Consider the following 25,979-nt stretch of genomic DNA (forward strand, 5'->3'; position numbering starts at 1 on the left):
GGAATGTTGCATCTCGGCTCTAACATGTGGAGCAACGTTTGGAAGCCCTCGTTCTCCACCACAGAACACGGTCTTAACTCCTTTGCTATAAAATATCGGATTGACTTTGTTATTCGCTTAGCCTTTTCTATCTAGCCACAGGGGTTGCAAGCCAGTTGCCTCTGTGCCGGTCCCAAGCCCGGATAAATAGAGAGGGTTGCGTCAGGAAGGGCATCCGGCGTAAAAATTGCCAAAATAACCATGCGAATCATCCACAACACTTTAGACATACCGGATCGGTCGAGGCCCGGGTTAACAACGACCGCCACCGATGCTGTTAACCTACAGGGTGTCGGTGGAAATTTGACTACTGTTGGTGGAAGAAAGAGGGGAGGCAGAAGGGCCCGTGGCCAGAGAGAGAAGGGAAAAGGCAGGAACATAGGTTTGAGAATAGGGACTCTTAACGTTGGCACAATGACAGGGAAAGGCAGAGAGCTGGCAGACATGATGGAGAGAAGGAAGGTAGATGTACTGTGTGTGCAGGAGACAAGGTGGAAGGGCAGCAAGGCACGTAGTATTGGAGGAGGATACAAACTGTTCTATCATGGTGTTGATAGGAAGAGAAACGGGGTAGGTGTGATTCTGAAGGGGGAGTTTGTAAACAGTGTTCTAGAGGTGAAAAGAGTCTCAGACAGGATGATGAGCTTAAAGTTAGAAATCGAAGGGGTGATGGTGAATGTAGTCAGTGGGTATGCGCCACAGGTTGGCTGTGAGTTAGAAGTGAAGGAGAGATTCTGGAGTGAGTTGGATGAGGTCATAGAGAGTTTTCCCAGAGGAGAGAGAGTTGTTATTGGAGCAGACTTTAATGGGCATGTTGGTGAGGGCAACAGAGGTGATGAGGAGGTGATGGGCAGGTTTGGTGTGAAGGAAAGGAATCTGGAGGGACAGATGGTGGTGGACTTTGCGAAGAGGATGGAAATGGCTGTAGTCAACACTTACTTCCAGAAGAGAGAGGAACATAGAGTGACATACAGAAGTGGAGGTAGGAGTACTCAGGTGGACTACATCCTATGTAGACGAGGTCATTTGAGAGAGGTTAATGACTGCAAAGTGGTGGTAGGAGAGAGTGTAGCCAGACAGCACCGCATGGTGGTGTGTAAGATGACTCTGGAGGTCAGGAAGAAGAAGAGAGGGAAAACAGAAAAGAAGACCAAGTGGTGGAAGCTACAGAATGAAGAAACTTGTGAGGAATTTAGGCAGAAGTTGAGACAGGTCCTGGGTGGTCAGGATGAGCTTCCAGATGACTGGGAAACTACAGCAGAAATTATCAGGGAAACAGGTAGGAAGGTGCTAGGTGTGTCATCTGGAAAGAGGAAAGACGGTAAAGAGACTTGGTGGTGGAATGAGGAAGTACAGGAATGCGTCCAGAGGAAGAGGTTGGCTAAAAAGAAGTGGGATGTAGAAAGGACTGAGGAAGGTAGACAGGGGTACAAGGAAGCGCAGCGTAGAGTGAAGAGAGAGGTGGCAAAGGCCAAACAGAAAGCTTACGATGAGCTATATGACAGGTTAGACACAAAGGAAGGAGAGAAGGACTTGTACAGGCTAGCCAGACAGAGAGACAGAGATGGGAAGGACGTGCAACAGATAAGGGTGATTAAGGACAGAGATGGAAAGGTGCTAACAACCCAGGAGAGTGTACAGAAAAGATGGAAGGAGTATTTTGAGGAGCTGATGAACGAGGAAAATGACAGGGAAAGAAGGGAGGAAGATGTGGTTGTTGTGGAGCAGGAAGTAGCAGAGATTGGAAAGGATGAGGTTAGGAAGGCTCTGAAAAGGATGAAGAGCGGAAAGGCCGTTGGTCCTGATGACGTACCTGTGGAGGTATGGAAGTGCTTAGGAGAGACAGCAGTGGAATTTCTAACAAGGTTGTTCAATAGGATTTTAGAGAGTGAGAAGATGCCTGAGGAATGGAGGAGAAGCGTTCTGGTCCCGATCTTTAAGAACAAGGGTGACACGCAGAACTGCAGCAACTATAGAGGAATAAAGTTGATGAGCCACACAATGAAGCTGTGGGAAAGAGTAGTGGAAGCCAGGCTTAGGAAGAAGGTGGAGATTTGTGAGCAGCAGTATGGTTTCATGCCCCGTAAGAGCACCACTGATGCCATTTTTGCTTTGAGAATGTTGTTGGAAAAGTACAGAGAAGGTCAGAAGGAGCTGCATTGTGTGTTCGTAGATTTAGAGAAGGCGTATGACAGGGTGCCGAGGGAGGAGCTGTGGTACTGTATGAGGTCGTCTGGAGTGGCAGAGAAGTATGTCAGAGTAGTTCAGGACATGTATGAGAGAAGTATGACGGTGGTGAGATGTGCTGTAGGTCAGACAGAGGAGTTCAAGGTGGAGGTGGGACTACACCAAGGATCAGCTTTGAGTCCTTTTTTGTTTGCTATGCTGATGGACAGGCTGACAGACGAGGTAAGACAGGAATCTCCCTGGACAATGATGTTTGCGGATGACATTGTAATTTGCAGTGAGAGTAGAGAGCAGGTGGAGGAACAGCTAGAGAGGTGGAGGTTTGCTCTGGAAAGAAGAGGCATGAAGGTCAGTCGTAGTAAGACAGAATACATGTGTCTGAACGAGAGGGATCAAGGTAGAAGCGTTAGGTTACAGGGGGCTGAGGTGGAGAAGGTGCAGGAGTTTAAGTACTTGGGGTCAACAGTTCAGTGTGATGGGGAGTGTGGAAAAGAGGTGAAGAGGCGAGTGCAGGCAGGTTGGAGCGGGTGGAGGAAAGTGTCAGGAGTGTTGTGTGACAGAAGAGTGCCAGCAAGACTCAAAGGAAAGGTGTACAAGACAGTGGTGAGACCAGCTCTGCTCTATGGGTTAGAGACGGTAGCAGTGAGACAGAGACAAGAAGATGATTTGGAGGTAGCGGAGATGAAGATGTTGAGGTTCTCCTTAGGAGTGACCAGGTTAGACAGGATAAGGAACGAGTACATCAGAGGGACGGCTCATGTTGCCTGTGTTAGCGACAAAGTCAGAGAAGCCAGACTGAGATGGTTTGGACATGTTCAGAGGAGGGATAGTGGATATATTGGTAGAAGGATGTTGGAGATGGAGCTGCCTGGCAGGAGGGCAAGAGGACGGCCAAAGAGGAGATACATGGATGTCTTAACAGAGGACATGAAGTTGGCTAATGTTAGGGTAGAAGATGTCCATGATAGAGTGAGGTGGAAAAGGATGATTCGCTGTGGCGACCCCTGATGGGAAAAGCCGAAAGAGAAAGAAGATTCGCTTAGCCTTTTCCGATGGAGGTTTCTTTGGAACATGGTTGTTTGACCATTGGACGTGCTCGCAACAGAACTTGTTAACGCTGCACTCACGCTGGTAGCACCAGTACGATTCCCACTCCTTCTCCTCCGGATTTAACCATACAGTGTGATTTCTGCTTGCTACTTTTTGATTATCAATTTGTTTAAAATCATAAAAGGATTCAGAACTTTTTATTTATTGTAATCTATGCATCTAATAATCGATTATTTCTCCCACCCCTACTCTGTAACCAGGTGGATTCTCAGAGGACAAAAAAGAGACAAACAAAAACAAAGGGACACCGATTGTAAGATAATTAAGGTAGGATAGTAACTGCAGCAATGATGGATGAGCACCAAACATCTGAAATATCTGTCACTGGACAGAAAAAAAACAAAGTTAGTTGTTGCAGGACCAGATCTGATCTAACAAAGCAGCTGAATTTAAGTCCAATAAGGCCTTGCTACTTAGATATTAAAATATTTAATTAAAGAGAAAATGTACAGGTGCGCTAAAAGCCTTTTTTCAATGCTTAATTAAACTAGATATTTGTGATCCCACATTTTGAAAAGAACATATATCTATTCAATCCAATCATCATCAGACAGAAATCTGTTTACCTGGTGAGAAGAAGACGAAAGAGGAAGGAGAGATAAATTAGAAATTCACTGTTAGAAGACAGGTAAGAGGGGCAGAACACCCTGAGGACTCATTAGTGAACGGGGCCTTGGTGGTGACAAACAGGGGCACCTTGAGCATTCCTGATTTCTCTTCCCTCTGCAGTTAAGAAGCAAATGATGACTTTTTCAAACTGATTAGGGAGCTAGCACATATAAATAAATATATAAATATATAAATTAAATATACCGCAATAGACTTTTATTCTGAAGGGTCCCAAAATTACCACTTGCCAGCTGTGAACATTTTCTCCTCTTTGGTGAGGCTTAGTCGCCACATGGGGAGTAAACATTTGTGTAAACTTGTTCATGTTTATTTACGACAGAGTTTTGGGGCCAGTTTACAAAAAAAAAAAATTTTTTAATTACGGTTTTTATCTAAATTTACGAGTTTATATCTCGTAAGTTTACGACTTAAAATCTTGTAAGTTTACGAGAAAAAGGCATAGGAAACACCAACGTTTTCCATTCATTGGAGCCTAGCTAGAAGATGAAATATGTGGAGCCTTTTGTGAAGCTTTATTCCCGGATCTGTTTATCCCTTGTGCTATCGTAGATGACCCCCCCACCCTTACATTGACGTGTTCTCCCTACCATGACAAAGGTGGATAAAGGTGGAAAGATTTCATGTAATCCATGGACACCAGTGAAGATCACAAATCATTGAAGAAGAAAGGTTCAGAGCACTGTCTAGTGGGTCTAGATGACCCAACTCCCAATGTTAAAGTACCTAGGGTAGCACAAGGGTTACAAAACAAAGAGATTCTAAACCTTTTGCACGTTTGGGTGTAGAGGACCGCTACTTTATTTTCCTTTTTATTCACATACCCATTTGTCTCATTACGTCATGAACCTGTCATCCGAACACCAAACAGTGTTACATACGCCCCCTCCTCCAGAGGAAACATCCTGTTTCAACATAAAACAATAAAAAGGAAAGAAAACAGTCTGTTATATTAGCATTAGAACGTTGAAAAAGTGCTCCTCCTCAGTCACACAGACGTAGAGATCTTGTCTTTAATGGAGGAAGAAAGGATTGAAGTGAACAGCCGCAGGGACACCGATGGCTTCATTGGGCTGCAGAGATCCTGAAAACCACCCATCAATAAATAAAACATTAATAAATTGTAGATCAAACAAATGAGCTTCCAGACATTTGGAACGTTGTCAATAAACATTCAGCTCACCTGTTCAACTATGTTTAGTCGGTCTGCTCTGCTGCTGCGCGGCGTTCACCTGCTGCTCTGCACGCTCACTTCCACTTTAATCTCTTAAATTTACGAGTTTTTTTTCCATAAATTTACGACTTTAAATCTCGTAATTTTACTTTTATTTTTTTTGGGTGGCCCTGAAACTCAGTCGTATTTATTAGCTGTCCTTTTGGTGAATTTCTTTTGCCCTCTTTTCTTCTACAACTTTTGTTTACGTCTGCATGTAACGTAAACCAAAGTTCCATGCCAATCATCTTTTGATCCAATTTTAAAGCGTTCCAAGATTATGATTTTGCCGTTTTAAGACAAAATCCAAAAACCTGTGTTGTTTTCTAGGACACAGTTTCTGCAGAGTGGCTGAAATTCACCTCTGAGTTGTGGGCAGAACTGTTGGCCGGCAGTCGGCCTGCATTGATTTCCTATCAACCCTTTGTTTACACTCTCGCGCACTAGCTTACAGCCGCTTACAACCTTAAGCTAACATTAGCGGTGCAAAAAAAATGGCAGCATAATCAGAGCTATCCAGTCGTACAGTTCTAATCCAGATTCCAGCTCAGACCAGGAAAACAAAGACTTTCATGGATCTGTTTGTCTGACAGTGGATGATCAGAATGGAGCAGAGGAGAGAGACTGTGGCTCGCCGACTGTAGTTTGTACGTAACAATTATATGCTTTTTAAACAGCATTCTTTCATCTGGTCCTGATGTTAATGAATGAACTACAGATTTGAAAAGAAAGAAACTACACATAAGAATATAAAACAGAGGTAAAGTTAAAAAAGCATAATAGAAAAAGAAATACAGCAAAAAACTAAATGAAATTTAACATCATCAATAAATCTACAAAGGGTTTTTTGTGTCAGAAAATCCACATATGCCCTGAGAGAACTTCCTGAACTTACCTAGCCAAGGCTACATACCCTGACATCCTCCTCACAGAAAGATCCCACCCAGACCTGGGCCTTCTTGCCGTGGGGGGAGACTGTTGTGAATGCTACAGTTGCTTGGATTGCAGTCTGTGTCTGTTTGATACAGTGTAAGCATGTGCCGATGTTTATTTTAATTACTTCCACCTTCCAATGCCTTCCCACCTGTCCTGATCCCAGTCGACCTCAATACCCAGAATGCACATTGCACCTAAGCTAATGTGCTGCACAAACTCAAAAACTTCTGTTCTGAAAGAGTTGTTGGGTTAAACCAACCTACAACATCAGAATAACAACAAAAGGAAAGAAAACGACAGACCAAGGTACCTTTTAGGAGGAGAGCGAACAGAGATCATACCCAGCAACAATCTCTCTCCACTCTGGCGCAAATTCTGTCCCTCTCTCTCCTTTATTAAGTTGTTTTGGGTTTCCCCTAAGTTACACATCCGCTGTGCTCTAAAGGGGGGAACAGGAAAGCACAGCTACAGCACGATTAGAAAACATTAATTACGACATTTCTATCTTCCCACATCAGCTTCAGACCTGCAAAGCCTTTTCTCATGGATAAACTAACACAGAGGGTCCTTCGATTCATTCTAGACGTAGCTAACACGCTAGTTCTCAGGAGGATGCTGGGAAGACGCACAGATAGTCGTTTTCCCCCGAGGGCTTCACCTCCACCTTCCTGTGAAACAGAGTTGGACAAACACACTTCTGCAAACATGATTATTTCACCCATTTATCTAGGTAATGCATAAAAAGCAAAAATGAGAAAAACTTCTATGCATTGTTCCAACAAGAGTATTACAGACAAACAAAAGCTTTATTTCAGAAACTCCAGATGTTCTGCTCACTTTGGCACTGACTCTGTCATCTCGCTATTCTTGATATGCAGCTTTGTGGGCAGGTACGCTGTGTTTGTCAATGTATATTTTTTGAAAAATATGTACTCCCCTCACCATTCTGTCATCTAGGGACAGAAGGGAACCGCATTACATAACTATGACAAATTCTTGTTTATGTTTTTAAAGAGGACTCTGTTGCATCTAGGCTCTCAATCTCATGACAGTACTGCCTGGGAAATCTGATAAATTATCCATGTTAACGACTATGGTGGTTCTTGGAAGACTCTGAAGAGCTACCTTTCTTTTTCATTGTCAGAGCTCAGTGGATAGTGACTGTTTGGCAGGTTTGAGAGCTCAGTCTCATCCCTATCTGTAGCTGAAGGTTTAGACAGCCAAACGTAGCCTGGGGACGTGAAGAGACTGAAGGAATGAGAAGCCTCCGTAAACATTCTGCTCAAAGATGCTTTCTAACACTCTCAGGAGCACCAATGACAAATGTGTGTGTCGCCATCATTAGGCTTTCTGTTATTAGAAATTGATTTCCTGATATGTTGCTCTCTTTCATCCTATTTTGTCATCTCATTCATCTTTCTTTCCATCAAAAAAAAACGTTTCACCTTCAGTCAATCTGGTTCAGCTGACATCATTTGGTGCTTGTGTAAAAAACAAACAGAATAACTTAAGCAAAACTGTTTGTGTGGGTAAAACGGGGTCGCGCAGGGTGACCCAGATTGAAAATGTAGCATGGTAGAAGAGGAGTGCTGTCAGGACCATTACTAACAGGGCTTTACCATCCAAGGTTCCTGCCAGCTGAAACAACAGGCTTCAAGCCATGTGAGTGAAACTCTACGCAGCATAGCGATATTCTGCTGGGAGAGTCACCCCACTGTCTAAGCCAATTTGACACAGTCAGGTGAAACAGGCAGAGTGCTCCGGCTGAACGCTTTTTTTTTTAAACATGATTCTTCATTGTACCTTTCAGTGTGATTCAGGGAGGAGTAGGTAACTGATAAGTGGTCTTATTAATATGAAGTCTCTTTCTAATGATTGCACAAGAAGGATTTAATGAGAGATATCAGACATCATGAAGCAGCCTGTGGTGGGAAGGAATGGGGAAATCTGATGGGGTACAGAAATGGGATTTGGAGGGTAAGGGAGTGTACAGAGGGGTACATGAAGGAATGAGGGTAAAAGGATGACGGAGAGAAAACTGGGGATGAGTGCGGAGTGCAGTGAAATCAGGGAGAAGGGGAAATAGGCAAAATCATGTATGGTCTAAGAAGGCCCACGAAATTTTAAAGTTCTTGGAGCCACGTTAACAAGCTTGTCATTTCATTTAAAGCAAGAAGATAAAACAGTCTGAACTTCACTTGTGTAATCTTGTTTTACTTGTTGGAACATTTTAGTCTAGTCCTCATTTTAACACACACTCCAAACTGCATAAGGTCTCAGTGTCCAGTGTTGCCCAGGCGCACTTCATTAAGAAGCAGAGGTAGCTGGGAATTGAATAGCCTCTACCTCTGAATCACAGCTGACCTACTTAATGAGCAACAGTCAGTGGAGGGAAAATGAGCATAGATAAGTTCTCTAGTTGGTTGAGTTGGGAATTGCTAAATAGAGATAAGAAGCGGGTGATCATTTTCAGGATGACCCCAGAAGAATTAAAACCTCTGAAAGTTCTAGAATTAGTCAAATTTGAGGAGAGCACATACTAGGGCTGCACGATATGAGGACAACTCGCGATATTGGAGATTAATATTGTGATAACGATATAATTTGCGGTTTATAAACAAAGAGCAAAATAACAAAAAACATAATTCCCATTTCAGTGCAATAGTTTAAAAATTATCCTCCAAATGACCCTCATCAGGAGGCTAACGTCTAACATAAGAGGGCTCCATCTGATTGGTCAACAACGTGAAGGGCTCCATCTGATTGGTGAAATGCAAAAAGGGATTTATTTGATTCATTAAATGTTTCAAGTTGCCATAAGATTGTTTTAGCACATTTAAGGTAATTACTTATTGCAATTTTCTCTGTATTTTGCGATATGCATATAGCACGGCTTGATATTGCAATACCGATAAATTTGCGGTATATTGTGCAGGCCTAGCACAAACTCAGTGTTGGATAGTTGTTAGTTTTCAAATGTATTCATTGCCTGGAAAGTCAAGTGCCTTTTCAATTCGGGTTAATGGCCTTCGAAGTGTGCGGTTATTACTTTTTAACGCACGCCGTGGAAGCCTGAACCGGCCGACGCGAAGCGGAGGACGGTTAACCCTTACATATTTTATATCCATACAAAATACTTTTTATATAATAAATATTTTGTCCCAACTGTCAAGAATCAGTGAACAACAAAAGCAAAGAACTACAAACTTACTGACCTCATCTGCTCATGAAAACCAAAAGATGAGCTGCAATTCAAAGTAGAAAAGCCACAAAGTGTCCGTGTCACAGACATGATCCGTTAAGTTTATGTGCTCGTCACCATATCGGTCTGTTTTATTCTTCCTACTGACTTTATCCACAAACATTTCAGAGCCAAACGTTGGATGTAGTTCTATTTACCAGCATGAACACTTTATTTTAGTCTGTGGTGATGCAGAAAAGAATTACAGCCAGAGTTTACCTTGATGTGAATCTGCAGAGGCAGGCAGGGACATCAATGAAGTACAAGAAAACACCCCAGACAAACAAAAGTAGTTTCTCAGTTACTCACCATAAATACCGGTAATCTCTTAAACATCACTAGAACTCATTACAGTAGAGTTAAAGCAAACTCCACAGAAATCACTTATGCCATTCCTCTTTCTCTCAAAGTGAACAGACTACAACTGTAGTCCTAAAAAATATGAAAACGAATTCTGAAAGAAACAATAGCATAAATCTGAAAAAATTACAGCGAAGTTGACAAAGTTGACCACACCCACAACGTGAGCGTCCAGCAGGTCACCCACAGACTTTGATTGCTGCTTTGTGCTCAATACTGTCATTGGGATTGACTCACAAACACAATAAATAACTAAACAGTTCATCCTGGTCAATATGTAATACTTTCCCAAGACTGCTCTTTAATGTTTGTGGATAAAGTAGGAAAAACTAACCGACTGGTGATATGGTGACAATTACATAACTACACGGATCATGTCTGTGACACGGACACTTGGTGTCTTTTCAGCTTTTATTTGCAGCTCATCTTCTAGTTTTCATGAACAGATGAGGGTAGAGTCCAACCTGTGTGGAGTTCTTTGCTTTTGGAGTTCTTGAAAAATCGCTTCTCTCATGCTGCTTCTGTCAAAGGACTTGGAGCAAAGTCTGCATTTTGCAGGTTTCTGGTGCAAAAATCATTTCAGGGTCTTTCTGTAGCCACAGTTGATACCTGTCCTTGAAAGGCCACTCCTTGTTAAAGCTACATTTCCCAGCATTTCACAACAGCAAGATGAAAGCGCCATGCGCTGCTCTGATGACGACTTAAACAGCTTTACAGCAACGAAAACCTCCAACACCGATAGCCTGAGGCTGAACTTCTGCCCCAGTTTCAATGTGAGTCTGATGTTAAACTATTTTCTTAGTTTTATGTTTTCTGCATCCAAAATATTAAAATTTCATGACTTGGTGGATTCTGTGCAGAAAAGGTGGATTTAATAATTGATCCGCTTATATGTATCTATACTAAATGATAGATCTTACAATACAGCATTCTTATTTTTAAACACATGTTGGTTGGTGGCACATAAGATCTGCAGAACAAACAGGGCTTTAAATGATAAAAGACTGAGCAGAGAGAGTGTGGAGGCCCACATCATTACAAGAGGTAAAGGTCTGTCTCTGTTTGATGTCACTGCTGTCTTCAAAGTTGGGAAACGATAAAACAAATCCTTTTGTTGATTTATGGCTTTATTTATGAATCAAAGAAATGGGAAAATGGAGTCAGGTTTAATTATCTGTTCTATTTAAAAGAAAACAACAACAGCCTTCACTTGGACATTTTTGGTTTAAATTCCATTTTCATGCCATAGACGGTTTTACAAATCAACCAGATGACAACTTGATTATGTGGTTAATGTGGTCACAGAAGGAAAGCTATGAAGGATTCCTCTGTTTTTCCAGTGGTGGGGTTTCTGCTGGTTCTTTTAATGCCTTCCAAAATAAAGGACTACCAAAGCTAACATGACATTACTGTGTCATCTTCTGTGTGCAAGACTTGCAGCACTCATTATCGAGCACATGTCATTTTTAGAGAGAGAAAACTGCATGATAATCTTATGCTGTTGTTGGCAGAGATTATTTAGATCGGTTTGAAGTAGATGGTGTGTGAGGGGACCAGGCGGCGTGTCGCCCTGCTTCATCCTCTCATTGCTGTTCCGTAATAGATTAAAGTCAACTTCAGCTGTAGCCTGAGTCAGATGGTGAGAAGAAAAGACTGGTGCAGACTCTGCCGAGTCACACGATTGTGTAGAAAGTTAGGGATTGAATCTGTGAGCCATCTGAAAGGTTAGCCTGCTATGTGTAGCATCTTAGATCCGTCTAAAATATGCAAGTAGAGCAGTCAATTAATCCACTGGGAACTACAAAGTATTTAACAATATATCAAATTATGCATGTGTCATGTAGTACAAAAACTGTGATCCATTTGAAATAGCAGGAAAAACTCTCAAAATATATTTCATTTGAATGTGATCTTTGATTGTGACTTGGTAAAGCATGTCAAAAATAGCAATCCTGCACCCTCTATGTGCGTGGGGTTAATTCTCTTCATTTTAAACACAGCAATACTGTAACTCTTGGAAAATATGGATGGGTTTTGGGATTACTTCTGGGCTTGATGCTACAGGACGGACATTTTCATATGCCGGGATTCTGATGGATGGAGATGAATGTGAGTGAGGTGGGAAAAAGGTTTTATCACAGAGTACGATGACACAGAATGTGAAAGCAGTGTTTTGCATTTGCTTCTTCCCCAATGAGCTCCTCGCCTAAACTCTTATAAATTAAATTGGTGCCATGTATATGATGAATTTTAGAATCTGTAGGGCTCAAAAATATAAAGCCTTTTGTTTTTCTTTACAGTAAAATGTCAAAGCCAGTTCTGCTCATGCTAGATCTTCTCAGATCTTAAACCACTAAATGGTTCCCAAGTGCAGCTGTGATTGCAGCTCACTGTTCCCTAGGGGATGGATTAATTTATTTTATTTATTTCAATGAGGATAGTGCATATTAAACAATGTTTTAGCAGCTGCTTCAACATAAATATGCCAGAGTTAGCACAGGAGCTAAATTTCATCCGTTGTCCTAAGGCAGGATAAAAGGTTCAACAATTACATTTACAGTACAACACAATACAATAGCACAATATAAGTGATAATGATATGTACAAAGATTATTTATCATCAATGTTTGCAGGACTGGTTTGTTTTCAGCCATTGTTTAAGACTTGTTTGGAAGGTAGGATAGTTTTCCCAGTTTCTAATGTGCTGTGGCAGCGTATTCCATAACTTTGTTCCTCTGATTGACACCACTGTTTGGCTAAATTTAGTCCTTCCCCTTTGTACATTACAGTCCCCTTGAGTTAAAGACGTGGTGCCTATTCCAACATTTGCTTTTTTGCTTATAAAATCTAATAATGGGGGAAGGGGCCAGCCCATTTACATTTTTAAAAACGAGACAGGCATCCATGGACATTTTCTAACTTTCAAAATCCATTACGCTATTTCAGGGGTTCTCAAAGTTTTTGTAGCCAAATATGTAACTCGGCATTAGACTGGGGGCCAATTTTGGTGAAAAAGGTGGATAAACAGAAAAAGTTGTTTTTAAAAACTTTAATGACCAAGTGTCATTTGTACAGTTAACCAGGCCCTCCAGATGGTTTCCCAGTTGTGGTCGGAGGTTTCTGTCCAGATCTTCTACTCGTCTAGTAATTGTAACACTTGACAGACTTATTTCTTTAAACTTTTTCTTCTGCTCTGGACAAACAATGTCAGCTACTTTATTTTTTATTGAATTCTTTGAGCATTACATTTACCTGCTTGCAAATCCGGCACATGACTTTATCCATGAGGTAGAACAAAGTAAGCATTTGTCCACTTAGCCTGAAAGCACCTTTTCTCCTCGCCAACACAACATTTTTCCCTTAAAAGAACCTGCTCTGGCTCTCTTTTATTGAGGGCCACAAAAAATCTTCCGGCAGGCCGCCATTGGCCCCCGGGCCGCACTTTGAGAACCCCTGTGCCATACTTAGTTAAAATGTCACAGTAATGATAACTCAGAGGCTTTTTGTCTAAAATCTTCAGGGTTCCCTTAAACAGAGACTTGAGGGGTTTCAAAGTGCTTTCATTTGTCTGGGATCATGCAGTGAGACAATAAGTTATATGACTAAAAATCAATGAATGCATATAAACCTTTGCTGCCTCAGTAGTCACAGAAGACCTTATTCACTTAAAATTTGACAGATTAAATTTGACAATATTGCATATTTTCTTTACATGATCTTTAAAAGTTAAGTTTGAATCGAAGATTAAGCTAAGATACTTGAATTGTTGTACGACTTCCAATCGCTCTCCATTGACCACTACAGATGGTTGTTCTTCCCTTGTTGGCTGACGTGAAAAAAAAACATACATACCGTCTTTTTAGTATTGAGATGTCAGCACGGTTAAATGCAGAGAACAAATTTTTCCCACCCAGGTATAGACAACTAACAAAACTCTAACTCTATTGTTGTTTTTTTCTGTATTATTTTAAGAGTAGAAAATGGCCAAAAACTTGAGCTTTTATGTCTGAAGTGGCACCCTGGTAGTATGTTTCCAATTCTCCCATTGTTGCAATAACATATTCTTACTCTTTAATTTGATACACTCTGATTACATTTAATAGAGTTTAAATGAGCTATTAGGGAATGAGTGCCATTGTAATGAAAGTCCTGAAATGAGTTGAAGCTTTGATGCATTGTGTGCAATAATGGATTTAACAGTGGGTCTAATCACGGTGATCTGTAAGCACATTTCATGATGTGAGAAGGACCAGAGTGCTTTTAGAAAATGCAGAAGACAGCTTTTCCTAAGTGGCTAATGCACCAAATCTTTCAGCTACAGCAAAGCAGACTGGTTTCTGTTCAACCTTTAATGGAAAATGCTTCTCTCTCCATGTGCACTGTCATGTATTTAAATGGGTCCAGCTGATGAAAAGAATGAACTGATATGTTGCAATAGGTAAGAAATTACATTCTTAAAGACATTTAATTATAGTTTTTGATTTTTAATGAAAAATGAAATGCACAGCAATGAGTGGTCATAATGAGATGATGATTCCTGAAAGCATTCTGCTTTTTTTCATTTTTGGCTCCTTTTCACTGCTGCTGATACAAGACATTATATTCTGGTAATTAGTTCCAGCCAACACATGGCACCGTTTTTATCATATTTTTCTTTATTGTTCTGTGTTAACTGAAATAATTTCATAAAATGTAATAAATGAGGAATAATTTTGAAAATGTTCTTTAAAAAAAAGATTCAGTGTCTTCCTCCACCATCTCCCCTTCCACCCCTGATGTCATACATGATTGGGTGCCAAAAATAAAAAAAAATAAAAAGTTGAGAATACGTTTCATGTTAAGTGCGTTTTTTTGTGTGATTTTTTTTCCAAATAGGTGACATGGAAAACGAGCATTCTCATTCTGAGACAAATTCTTGTCTGGCTCTGAATATGGCGCTTTGCCTGCTCTGAGCTTCTCTTACATCACTGCAGCTCCCTGGAGCATTGTCTCTGCAGCGCAAACTCGCTGTTTTCTGAAGCAGATTTAAAGCCAAAAGCAAATACGTAACAGGAAGGTGCAGTTATCAGCAACACAATGGTTTTCTTTCTCCTCAGTGTCTTCAGGACACACCAACATATGAGAAAAGTATGAAAAATATATGAGGAAGAAAAGCATCAACATCAAAGGCACGAGGGGATGGAAGTCATAGGAAGACATACCGTTATTATTAATTAAAATACTCATTTTGTCCTTTTCTGTTCATCTTTTTGTTGAAGGTTGACTTTTTCAAACCTTTTCTTAGATGCTTCACAACATTTGCTACTGAACCTGCAGGTTTTACCAGAGCAGAAGAAAAAAACATCCTCTGCAAGCAAAAGAAGTACAAACTTTAATTTGAGGTTTCCTCTGCATCTTCCAGGTTGTTGGAGAACTCGTTGCTCAGCGCGGAAATGAAGGAAGGAGAGATCCTTCCTCCTACGATTCACAGGTTGATGAAGGGATACAACAAATACCTTCGACCTTTCTTTGACAGTAAGGAAACCCCAAAGATGCACACACATGAAAATGCTTCAACAGGAAGAGTTTCAATTGTAATGCATGTCACCATTAAGAATTAAATGTAACATTTTTTTACTTTTAGAACATTTTCTTAAATACAGCATTAGCTTTGGTTCCTCCAAAGCCACACTGGAATGCAGAAGGAAATGACTTTATTTTGGGGTCTTGTTTTCATCTGTCTGTCTTCAGCTAAAAAAAATGCATAAAGAAAAAAAAGCTGTAAATACTATTTTAGAAGTTTAGCTACAATTTGTTATACCAATTGTGGTTTGAATTATGGCAGCATTTTAGGCTTTGAGTAATTAAACTATGAATGAATTTCATAGAACAAGGATTTTATTTTCTAACTATATCCTTCCCCAAAGCAAATGTTGGTGTAAAATCATTTTCATTTTTGTAGCGCTGCCAAAGACTTCATCAGAAAAACACCCTCACATGTGTATTGGCATTTTTACTTCTAGGGTTTTCAGTATTGAATGCATAATTTATGTTTCAACACGAGTAAGCATCCCTCTTGGTCCACACGGCCTCGGGCATCGCTAACAGGTTAGGAAAATGTGCTGCAGTTGTAGATCTGTTACCCTTTTTAATAACTACATCATCACTTTTGACTCACAAGTCGCTCCCAAACGCAACTATCATGTGGATGCATAGCAAAAAAAAAAAAAGCTGAAGGGAACAGAAATAAAATCCATCATTTTCATGATTAAACTATAAGTTTAGAGAGACTGATTCAACAATGAGACCAGGAAGGAAAAAAGAAACTAATAAAAAATACAGAAAAGTAGTCATTTGTAAAAGTATTTTTTCTTCGAGAGCAGTGTTTATGTCTGTAAAACCTGCCTCCTTTGAAATTCTGCCTTTAGAACCATTCTTGGCTGGAGTCTAAAGATAAATCATGATAGATAAGTGATTTAATTAGAAAAGACTAACAGTGCACACGTTCCTTCCATCAAGTAGGACAACTCGGTGTTCTATTACTGTGCTGGCAGCGTGAAGCTGATGGAAACATAAAAAGAACTGCACTGTTGACAAGCTCACACAGTTTTATATCCCATCTGGAACCTCATTAAAGGGCCTCTTCATGAGGACAGATAAAAGCTAAAGTTGTTAAAACAGGAAAACAAAAATACTAAAATGTACCTGTGCGCCTTGAATTCCAACTTTAAAAAGTAAAGACCGAAACTTTGTCACTTCTGCCATTTCTACTTATGTCTGGAGTTAGACTTTCAAAACTCTTATGTTCACCCATCGCTATGCAGGTTTTTAAGTCCGTTTTTGGGATCTCCGTACAAAACTTCCGGCTAATAATTGCGGTTATGGCCTGGCCAGAATTATGTGTCACCAAGTCTGTCATATATCAGAAAAGAGCAGTGAAAGACAAAGCCTGAGGAAAGATTCACGAGATTTACACCGCATCTGCATTCTGCACTAAGTTAGTATTGGGTAGCAACAGTCCAGTGTGACCATCATGGGCTTCATGCATGTTCAAGAATGCATGTTTAGCACGTTCTTGAACATGCGCACATGCCTGGTATGAACGTAGCTTAAACATTGCATTGAGAACAAACAGTCCACCATCCTTCACATTTTGATAACAGAACACTTTTGAATAACAATTTTAATTTTAAATACACCATTCATGTTTTGAAAAGACATGAAAGTCCTGAAAGACCAACTCCGATGAAAACGGTGGACCACAAGCTCCCTGCTCCGCTCCATTCTGATGTATCCACAGGCAGACAATTAGATCCTGTAAGGATTCAGTGGTTTTGTTCTTGGTCATGTTTTTGGTTTTCTTTGTCAGTCACTCCACCTTTAGGTTCATGATCCACAGCTGTCTTCAGTTCAGTTAATTACCCTCAGCCTATTTAAGTGTCTTGGTTTCTGTTCTTCCTTGTCAGGTCATCTGCTCTGCTGTGTCACAGTTTTGTTTCTGCTCATATTTTTGTCATGTTTCAGTTTGCCTATTAAATGTTTTAGTTCCTGTCACCAAGCTTGGTCTCCTGCATTTGGGTCCTCCACCACCAGTTCGTGACAGATCCATGAACGTCTTCGTTTTCCTTGTCTGAGCTGGAATCTGGATCTAAACTGTACGACTGCATAGCAACAGTATTGCTCGCTGTTTTTGTTGCACCACCAATGTTAGTGTCACAAGAACAGGCAGACGGCTGGATCCAAATGCAGGTTTATTAGCTCAGGTAAAAGTCCACAAAGCCAAATCAGAGTCAGGAAGGCAGGAGTCAATAACGGGCATGAGATCATCAGAGGAGAGACAGGACGGTCAAAATCCAGGCGAGGGTCGGACAGGCGGCAGACAAACGGAGTCAGGGTCAGAAGACAGAAGATCAGGTCCAGATGTAACGCTCGGTAATGAAGGCAGAGTGGCACAAACAATACTTGAGCTCAGTGCAGAGCTTAAGTATGCTGTGGCTGATTGAGTGAATGAGAGTCAGATGAGCAGCATTCAGGGAGTGTGGCTAGAACTCTGAAGATGTTTCCTGCTGGTGACCAGACGGGGAGACAGAGTTCGGAATTCTGAATTAGGTTGGGGGTGTGAGGAGCTGTAAGCTAGCAGGAGGGAGTGAAAACAAATGAACTATGAGAAGGCTTACTTCTGCTCTAACAATCCTGCCCAGAACTCAGAGACTAATTTAATTTAAATGCCTTGAAAATAGATCAAAATGTGATCGAAGTGGGACTTCAATGGGTTAATAAAAAAAAGGATTATTAAGCAACCTGGGCATTTTGATTTGTGCTTTTCATTGACTGTATAAGAGCACAGTCAATGTCACCATGTTGGAACCAGAAATCGTCAGGTAGCAGTGATTGGTCAGAGTTGGTCTGAGATCACATTTCTATGTCAACCACTCTCACCAATCAGGAATGAGCATGTTACGCTTTCCACACTCCACAGCCCTTCCACTGAAAGCTAGCTTTGGATAATCTGTCATCAAACCCTTGAAATGTTTAATGCAAGAGCACATGCTTTTATCCAGGCATCTGATCGGCCAGTATATTACTTGAACAAAAAATGTAGTGGAAAAATATTATGGTTTATCAAGAACATGTTAAAAAATGTATCAGATCCAGAATGGTTATTCTGAACAATAGAATGACTGAGAAGCAGCTGTTCACTTCTCTATGGAATTTTGGCTTCTTGGAACCAGTGGGTACTTCCTGTTTGGAACGCCAGCGGGCGTTTCGTTTTCATGTTATTAAAACTATTTGGTTTGTGGAAAAGGGCTCTGTCTACATTCGATAAATATTAATAAAGGACACAAGTAATTAATACAGACATGTGTTTAAAAATACCAGACAGATTTAGCAGAGAACATAAACAGTTACTTCTATACACTGCGAGGAAATAAAGATTTCAGCTGACAATAAAATTAAAAACTCTTATGTATACAATGTGTCAAGAAAAAAAAAAGTTATATAAAAGCCTTTGTTAAACTACAAATATGACTACACATGGGCTGTTTGTGGGCATAAATTGGGCCAAATGGTACGGAGCACTGGTGGTCTGCACAAAATATCAAGACCACTTTAGAAGACCTGTAGAGTGAAAATATTCAAGCACACTTTCTTTATACGGGCATGCCGGGGACAACAAGTGAACACTTACACAACACTTGGGAAAGTTGGTGAGACACAGGCGTTTCGTACAGATTTTTCATCATTTTGACCCCCAAATAGTCCGTTAGTGCTTTTTTATGTGACAAGTGAGCGCTTCTTGTGTCCTTCCTGCTCTCAGCCTGACTGTTACAAATCAGGAAAGTCGACAGAGTGTCTAATTTATAACTAGTAAAACATAATAAATAACTATCAGAGTGTAGTTTTTGTGGTCATCCGACGGCCATGTATGTATCACCTGCACAGCCCGTGTGTGCAGCATTCGTGCACGGTCAGTTAGGAGACAGTACTCGCATCTTACTAACATACTAACGTACTAATGACTGGAGTTGTTTCTAAGGTCACTGTAACAAAGTGGCATTTGTTGCTTGTGTGTGTCAACTTGTGTCCACCTGATTTTACCTGTTTTTCTGCTCACCTGCTTCTCACCAGGGCATGTTTGGACAAATGTTTGTTAAGCTGCTTGGCAGCCATTTTGAATGTTCAGCTGAAACCATTTTGAAAGGGGTGTTTAGCTGTTAACCCCGCATCCCTTTGTCATGGTAGGGAGAACATGTCAATGTGAGGGTGGGGTCAAAGGATAGCACAAGGGTTACATTGGCTGCATGAGGCTCAGGGGAACTGCAACACACCTGCTCTCCACTAGAGATGCAGCCAGTCTTCTCTACCAGATCCAGACATCCCAAAAACCTGCAGCACCCATTCAGGTTAACCCCCTACACGTGCATGTGAGTAAGGCATAAGGAAGAAAGTACGTCTTAGAAAAATATGAAGCACAACAATAAAACTAACACAAAATAGTAAAATGTCAAATATGCAGTTATTTTCCAGCTGGCTTTGCAATAAAGACTTACAAAAGGCGTAAATCTTAAGTTTTATATACAAGTATTTAAGATTTTATGAAAAAAACTTCCCTCAAAGAACGTTCAGCCTAATACTAAACACTCCTTAGGAAATGTTCGCAAAGATAGTTGTAAATATGTTTTTACTGCTTTTAATTACCTAAATGAACAATAGTAGATTTTAATATAAATATTTATTTGCCCTTCTTCTAGATGGTCCTGTAACTGTGGGCATGAGTTTGGATATCGCCAGTATTGACACCATCTCAGAGATCAACATGGTAAGATTTTTTATATACTTATTTTTTATGTTTAATGACTCTTTTCTGTTTTGTTTCCTTCTATGGGTTAAACATTTGACATATATACAGTGTGAGCTACAGAGAAGTCCCGTTGGTAGATAGATGCTTTGCTCCGTAGAACTTTTGCCATGATGGGTGACAGAGTAGCTACAAGATGAAGGGAAAGGGTCTGGCAAACCTTTGGCCATTAGCTGCTTCTTTTGATGAAAAGGAAACACATACATTTGACAATTTTCCTAAAATTAGGTTTATAATGCACCCATTTAATAGTTTAAGTTGAGTTTTATTGTCATTTTACTACATGCGAAGATATAGAGATGAATAAGAGGTTATGTCGTGCAGGACCACACAGGATTTAGAGCAAAAATACTAAATGTTCAACATTTAGCAAAAATAAACAATTTAATGACTACACACATTAACCTAAAATCCACCCAAAGTTTTACAGTGTTTCTTTTAGATAAAGATTAAGAGAGTCTTTATTTAGAGAAGTTCAAGGTTTGGTTCTTGTTTTAATTCCCCCCCTTAGGTATGAATGTGACTGTGTGTGGTTGTGGGAGTGGCCTGCAATGGACTGGCACATCGTCCAGGCCAGGGGTCTGCAACCTTCATCACTAAAATAGCTTTTGAGGCCAGTTTCTCATTGACCAAAACTTATTAAAGGCCACAAAATCTTGTTTCACCCTTTAGAAAAATACAACCCTGCTGTGTTTATGTAACTGTCTTTTCAATTTAGAGCTAAACTTTTGCTCTTTTGACTAAACCATGGAAATATAATGGCTTTGGTTTTTACTCTTTACAAAGGCACATATTCATTCCTATAGAAATAAGACAAATTGTGCTACAAAGGGTCATCTGCTGCAGCAATTCATTTCAATATGAAAAAGTGAAGAACAGAGGTCAACAAAGACACATTCTTTAGTTTTATGTACAGGTAAGTCTACTTTGGTGGACCATAATTATTTTCCCTACTCACTAATGTTTCCATGAATAAATATGACTTCTTTGATTACAGATCCAAAAGAAAAAAAAAGACGTATGTACAACTTTCCCCGTTGTGTAATAACTAAACATTGTTTTACAGCTTAAGATAATTTGCTCTCTTAATCGTATAATAATAAACAGAGCATAAAGAAGATCAAACTTTTTTCTATCATTTACTTCAGTGTTATTTGTGCAGTCTGGAGGAATGATAGATCACACAAGGCTTCTTTATTTAATGTAATATTAATAGCACCATTAAAACAACTTTACACAACCCTAACCTTAAAGAACACATATGCAAAATCAAGATTTTGAGCTTCTAGGTGTATTATAATGTTCATTCCTGTGTCATGGTCAGGAAATGGGCGTCACCCACAAGGAGCAAAAGGCGGTGCCTCAGAGGTCGAGTCATTTTACTTCTGGGTAGGAAAATGAACTCACGAAAAATAATTCATATTTCATTTAAAAAATCATTCTTTAGTGTGCTGAAGTTGATATGTAAACATATATATGGAAACAGTTTACTTAAAAGGCTTAGGCTTAAAAACAGCATGATATTTTTTTTCCTCGGCCACAATAGAGTGGTAAAAGTGCCACAAGTGGCTACAGAGGCTCAGGTCACAAACCTCTGCCAGGGTGTACCCCACCTTTATCAGAAAGTAGTTGTGTGGCCTCCAGCAACCCAGTAATCCCTGACCAGGACAAGTTGACCTGGGTGACATAAAAGAGCTTTGGTTTTATTCTTCTGTACGGCTAGTTACTTTACATACGGCCACATCAGAAAAAGAATGACTTATTAGTCCTTCTATCCAAATGCAAACACTGTGAAAACAAAAAGTCTGAATAAACTAGTTGTAAAGAATGAATGTTTCTTGATGAGTTCCAAAATTTACTTTGGAAAATACTTATATCCCTGTCAGCAAATCATTGAGGAGTTTGTTTGCGCTCTTTCTTCAGGACTACACAGCCACCATCTTTCTTCGCCAGCGCTGGACCGACGAGCGTTTAGTGTTCGAGGGCAACAAGAGCCTGAGCCTTGACGGGCGACTGGTGGAGCTCCTCTGGGTCCCTGACACTTTTATTGTTGATTCCAAGAAATCTTTCCTACATGACATCACTGTGGAGAACAGACTGATCCGCATCTTCCCCAACGGGACAGTCCTTTATGCTCTGAGGTAGGCTAGCTGATTGTTTGATTCTGTTAGGGTATGTATTTTGTAGTAAAGACAAAAGAACAGAAGTAGGCCTGGGAATAAAGAAGGGTAAAGGAGAATGTGTTGGACGGGCTGAGTATGTTTGCAATGCAAGAAACTGTGTCTCACTATTATTTGAGTACAGCACTGTCAGAGAACAACAAGAAAGTCATCTTCTTGAGGTTCTTGAGCCAAACGAGTCCAGGAAGAACCTGTAAAAAAGATAGAAAAAAAAAAGATAAATTTATCTGCAGTGAACGTGTTGTTTAACACTGAGAACCTCAACCGCCTTGGTCTTAAAGGGTTAAAGAACTTCCAAAAGTCCTGTAAAAAAACAGATAAAACAGATACAAAATTAACATAGAGACACTTTGCATTGCACTCAGTGATGTGTGTCTGGATGCAGCTGCTTGGTCATGGAAACCCATTCCATCAATCTCTATGTGTGCTGGACTTGGACTAATCTGAAGGTCACATGAAGTTTGGAGCATTTGACTGTGTAGAAAGTCGGTGACCTCTTTGTGCTTCAGCATCCGCTGACTCCTCTCCATCAGTTTGTGGTCTACCACTTGGTGTCTGAGTTGCTGTTGTTCCCAAACTCTTCCATGTTGTTCTGATAGAGCTGACAGCTGACTGTAGATTTAGGAGAGAGGACATTTCACCACTGGATCTGTGGTACAGGTGGCGTCCAATGACAGTTCCAGGCTGGAATTCACGGAGCTCCTGAGAGCGGAATATTCTTTCACAAATGTTTGTGAAAACAGTCTGGATGACTGAGTGATGATTTGATACACCTGTAGTTAGTTCAAGTGGTTTATTTGGATGGCTGAGCCAATACTTTTGGTAATATAGTGTAGCTGGTGTTAGAGGGTGAAGAAGACAGGGATAGATGGAGGAAGCTGAATGCTGTGACGACACACTGAAGACAAAAAAGACGAAAAGGAGAAGAAGTTGGCTGAAGGAGGTTATCGTGCCTTCATCTCCTCCAGGCAGCATGTGAGGACCAAGATCCAAGAATCCAAACAGAGGATGTGTTGGAGTCCATTTTTAGAAATGGTTTAGGATCCCTGATGCAGCAGTGGAAGTGTTTGAGCTAAGGCGTGCCATAAATCATTTTTATTGATTAATTCAGATTTGTTGTTTAAGACCATTTATTTTTGTGAAAATCTGGATTTTATTTTCCCAGCTTTCCGCTTTCTTGGGCTTCTGTTGTTTGGAGTAAGGTCAGCCCACCCATCTCTAGCAAAGCACAGATGTGAAAACAGCAGCAAGCAAAGAAAAACTTCTTTCCCGAGGTTGGGAGAAAAAAAAGTTAGAAGTGCCCCCTACCCTACACCCCCCTGTAGGCTAGTTGCCTCCGTGTAGCTTTCAGTTTTTGGCTGATGCAGCAGCGGAACGTGAGGATTTTTACCAGGATCCAGGCTGAACTGGAGGATAAACCTGTTGGACTAACAGCAGCAACAGAAACTTTAAGAAAAAGGGTTGATTGGGAGACGGCGGTGTTGTTACACACTGATGATCAATGATCAATACTAAATGATTAAAGGGCTGTTCCGTGTGTCGTCTACATGTGATCACGGTTTAAAGTCAGACGGTGCAAACTTTAAGACGTGGAGGATGAATGCAACAAAATGAATTCATAGAACATTCATATAAACTGTATTTAATACATATAATAAGAGGCCCGTTGTATGGAACTTTACTAGTAGTGTCTTTGTAACATGACAGAGCCGGTGTTGAGCTGAAAACCCCCCCCCCTCATGAGAGTGCTGCATCTTTACTGTCAATGACGAGAATCCAAAACATGATCATGTTTTTAGGCTGTTTCTGTTCTGGTTTCATGTAAAAATGAATCAACTGGAAGCAGAATCAGGAGGGGGAGGGGGGGGGGGGGGTTCCAGCTCGAAAACACAAACAACTCATGTGGGATTGAAAATCAACCATTCCATTGACGGCGTGAAAACGCCAAAAGCAGAAGACAAAGATTGATTAGAAATCAATACAGGAGTTCCTTAGAAAAGAAAACAGTTGTTTTTATCTGATGTTTTCTGATGATGTGACTTCCTCTCTGTTTGAATTTAACATGATATCATTTATTAAATAACACCTATAGTTTTTCTTTGTAAAATAATCATTTGGTTTTTAACTACCGTTCATCTTATCTGGAGATTTTGGTCTCTGGTTGTAACATCCAACTTTGGAGCATCAAACCACAAACAGCAAATCCGTATCAAGGCTGTTGCTACCAGAAATGCTCTGCTGAGTGCGTTCTAGTATTTCTCTTTATGGGATGCTCAAGCTGGCTGGAACTCACAAAACATCTGCTGCATTGATCTGAAACATTTTCACAGCTTGGATTTAGTTGAACTTTGTGTTTGAGACAATTTCCTACAGGGATGTTAACATAAAGTTTTTTTCATAAAAAATATTCCATCATTTGTAATTTTTCAAAAGCAGGGAGAACAAAACGGGAGTAAAGGGGTCTAGGGGGTATGTTTTGGTTGAAGGCTACTGACAGATCCAGTAGAAGATCACAGATGGTGAACCAGACTCAGCAGCCGTTAGCAGTGTCTGTGATCCCACACTAGAATGTGGAAAGAGAGATCTAACTTGTGGGTCAAGTCCTGACTGCATGTGGAAGGGTTGCTGATGCTGAGCAATGATTCTCACCTGACAGTCTTCACTCTGTGCTTTTTGCTGTGACCACTCTTGCATGGAAATGAGTGATTTTTGCTTAAAAAAAACAACAAAAAATACACATAACAATCTCCTTCTGGGGTTATTAATACATTTTACATTCAAATCTTTCCAAGTGGTTAGTGACTGATTCCTAGCACACAAAAAATAATGGGGCTCTTAATTTAAGACCACAAATCTTCAAAGTGGTTACAGGACAGAGATAAACAGAATTTTCTTTCTTGATTTAGATTTTCTTTATGGCTTTAGACACTTGCTGCTACACAAATGTTGTCTGTGAGGTTTTGGCTTCTCTTTATTTCAAAAGTGTTCAAGACTTCACAAAAGAAAAGAAAATTTGACGTCTGAATGTGCATCTTCATGGAGCATCGCTTCTACATGGGGATACAAAGACCCTAACTGTGACAGAAAATGCAGAGCAGAGGAGGCGCAGCAGTCAAGAAAACTAACAAAAGATGGAAAACCCAGTGGGGACACGGAGCAGAGGCTGTGAAAAGAGACACAAATAGTGGGGGTAAAAATCTGGAACTGCAGGACAGCCAGCTATCTGGCCTGCCTGATAAAAACTGATCATTGTTGGAGCCGGTTTGGGTGCACTGCCAATACACTACAAATTCATCAACACACTTCCATTGTGTTTGTGGGTTGAGAGCCTATTTAAAGCCCATGAGCAGGAGTCCTTGCTTCTTCTATAAATGGGAACTAATCATCACACAGGAGTCATCTTTATGAAAAATATCTTCCGTCAATCCTGTGAATTTGTGCTCTTGCTGTAAAATGAGCCAGTTTCTTTTTTGTTGCATTTACAGGACCTTCTGATTTTTTTTAACAAGAATGTAGATTTTATAACTTCCAAGCAAAATCTGAGGTTCACTGTCATACCCAGGACACCTGTAGTACCTGGGCAGTCAAGGTGGGCCCCAAGTCAGCCCCACAGCTGTTAGATACACTTTAGTCGGTTCTACTGTCCAGCATCAGCTGCTGTGAATCACAAAGTAGCCAACTGAGCTTTAATTAATTAATTTATTTATGTTTTAGTTTTCTTCTTGCTGTAACATACACTCCTGTTTC

At 40.4% G+C, this 25,979-nt stretch overlaps 1 protein-coding gene across 3 annotated transcripts in view; it reads left to right on the forward strand.

Moving 5' to 3' along the window:
- The window catches only part of LOC101156601 (gamma-aminobutyric acid receptor subunit pi), a 130,588-nt gene that overhangs the window by 89,609 nt on the left and 15,000 nt on the right, over positions 1-25,979 (forward strand). For all 3 annotated transcript variants that reach the window (XM_078932085.1, XM_004076879.5, XM_020709248.3), the window contains exons 3-5: positions 15,115-15,227; positions 19,946-20,013; positions 21,976-22,193. In XM_078932085.1, coding sequence (XP_078788211.1) covers positions 15,115-15,227; positions 19,946-20,013; positions 21,976-22,193 — 399 coding nt within the window. The remainder of the gene's footprint in view (positions 1-15,114; positions 15,228-19,945; positions 20,014-21,975; positions 22,194-25,979) is intronic.

Source organism: Oryzias latipes, chromosome 15 (genome assembly GCF_053564925.1).
Source record: "Oryzias latipes strain Hd-rR chromosome 15, Olatipes_Hd-rR_3.1".
Classification (NCBI taxonomy): Eukaryota; Metazoa; Chordata; class Actinopteri; order Beloniformes; family Adrianichthyidae; genus Oryzias; species Oryzias latipes.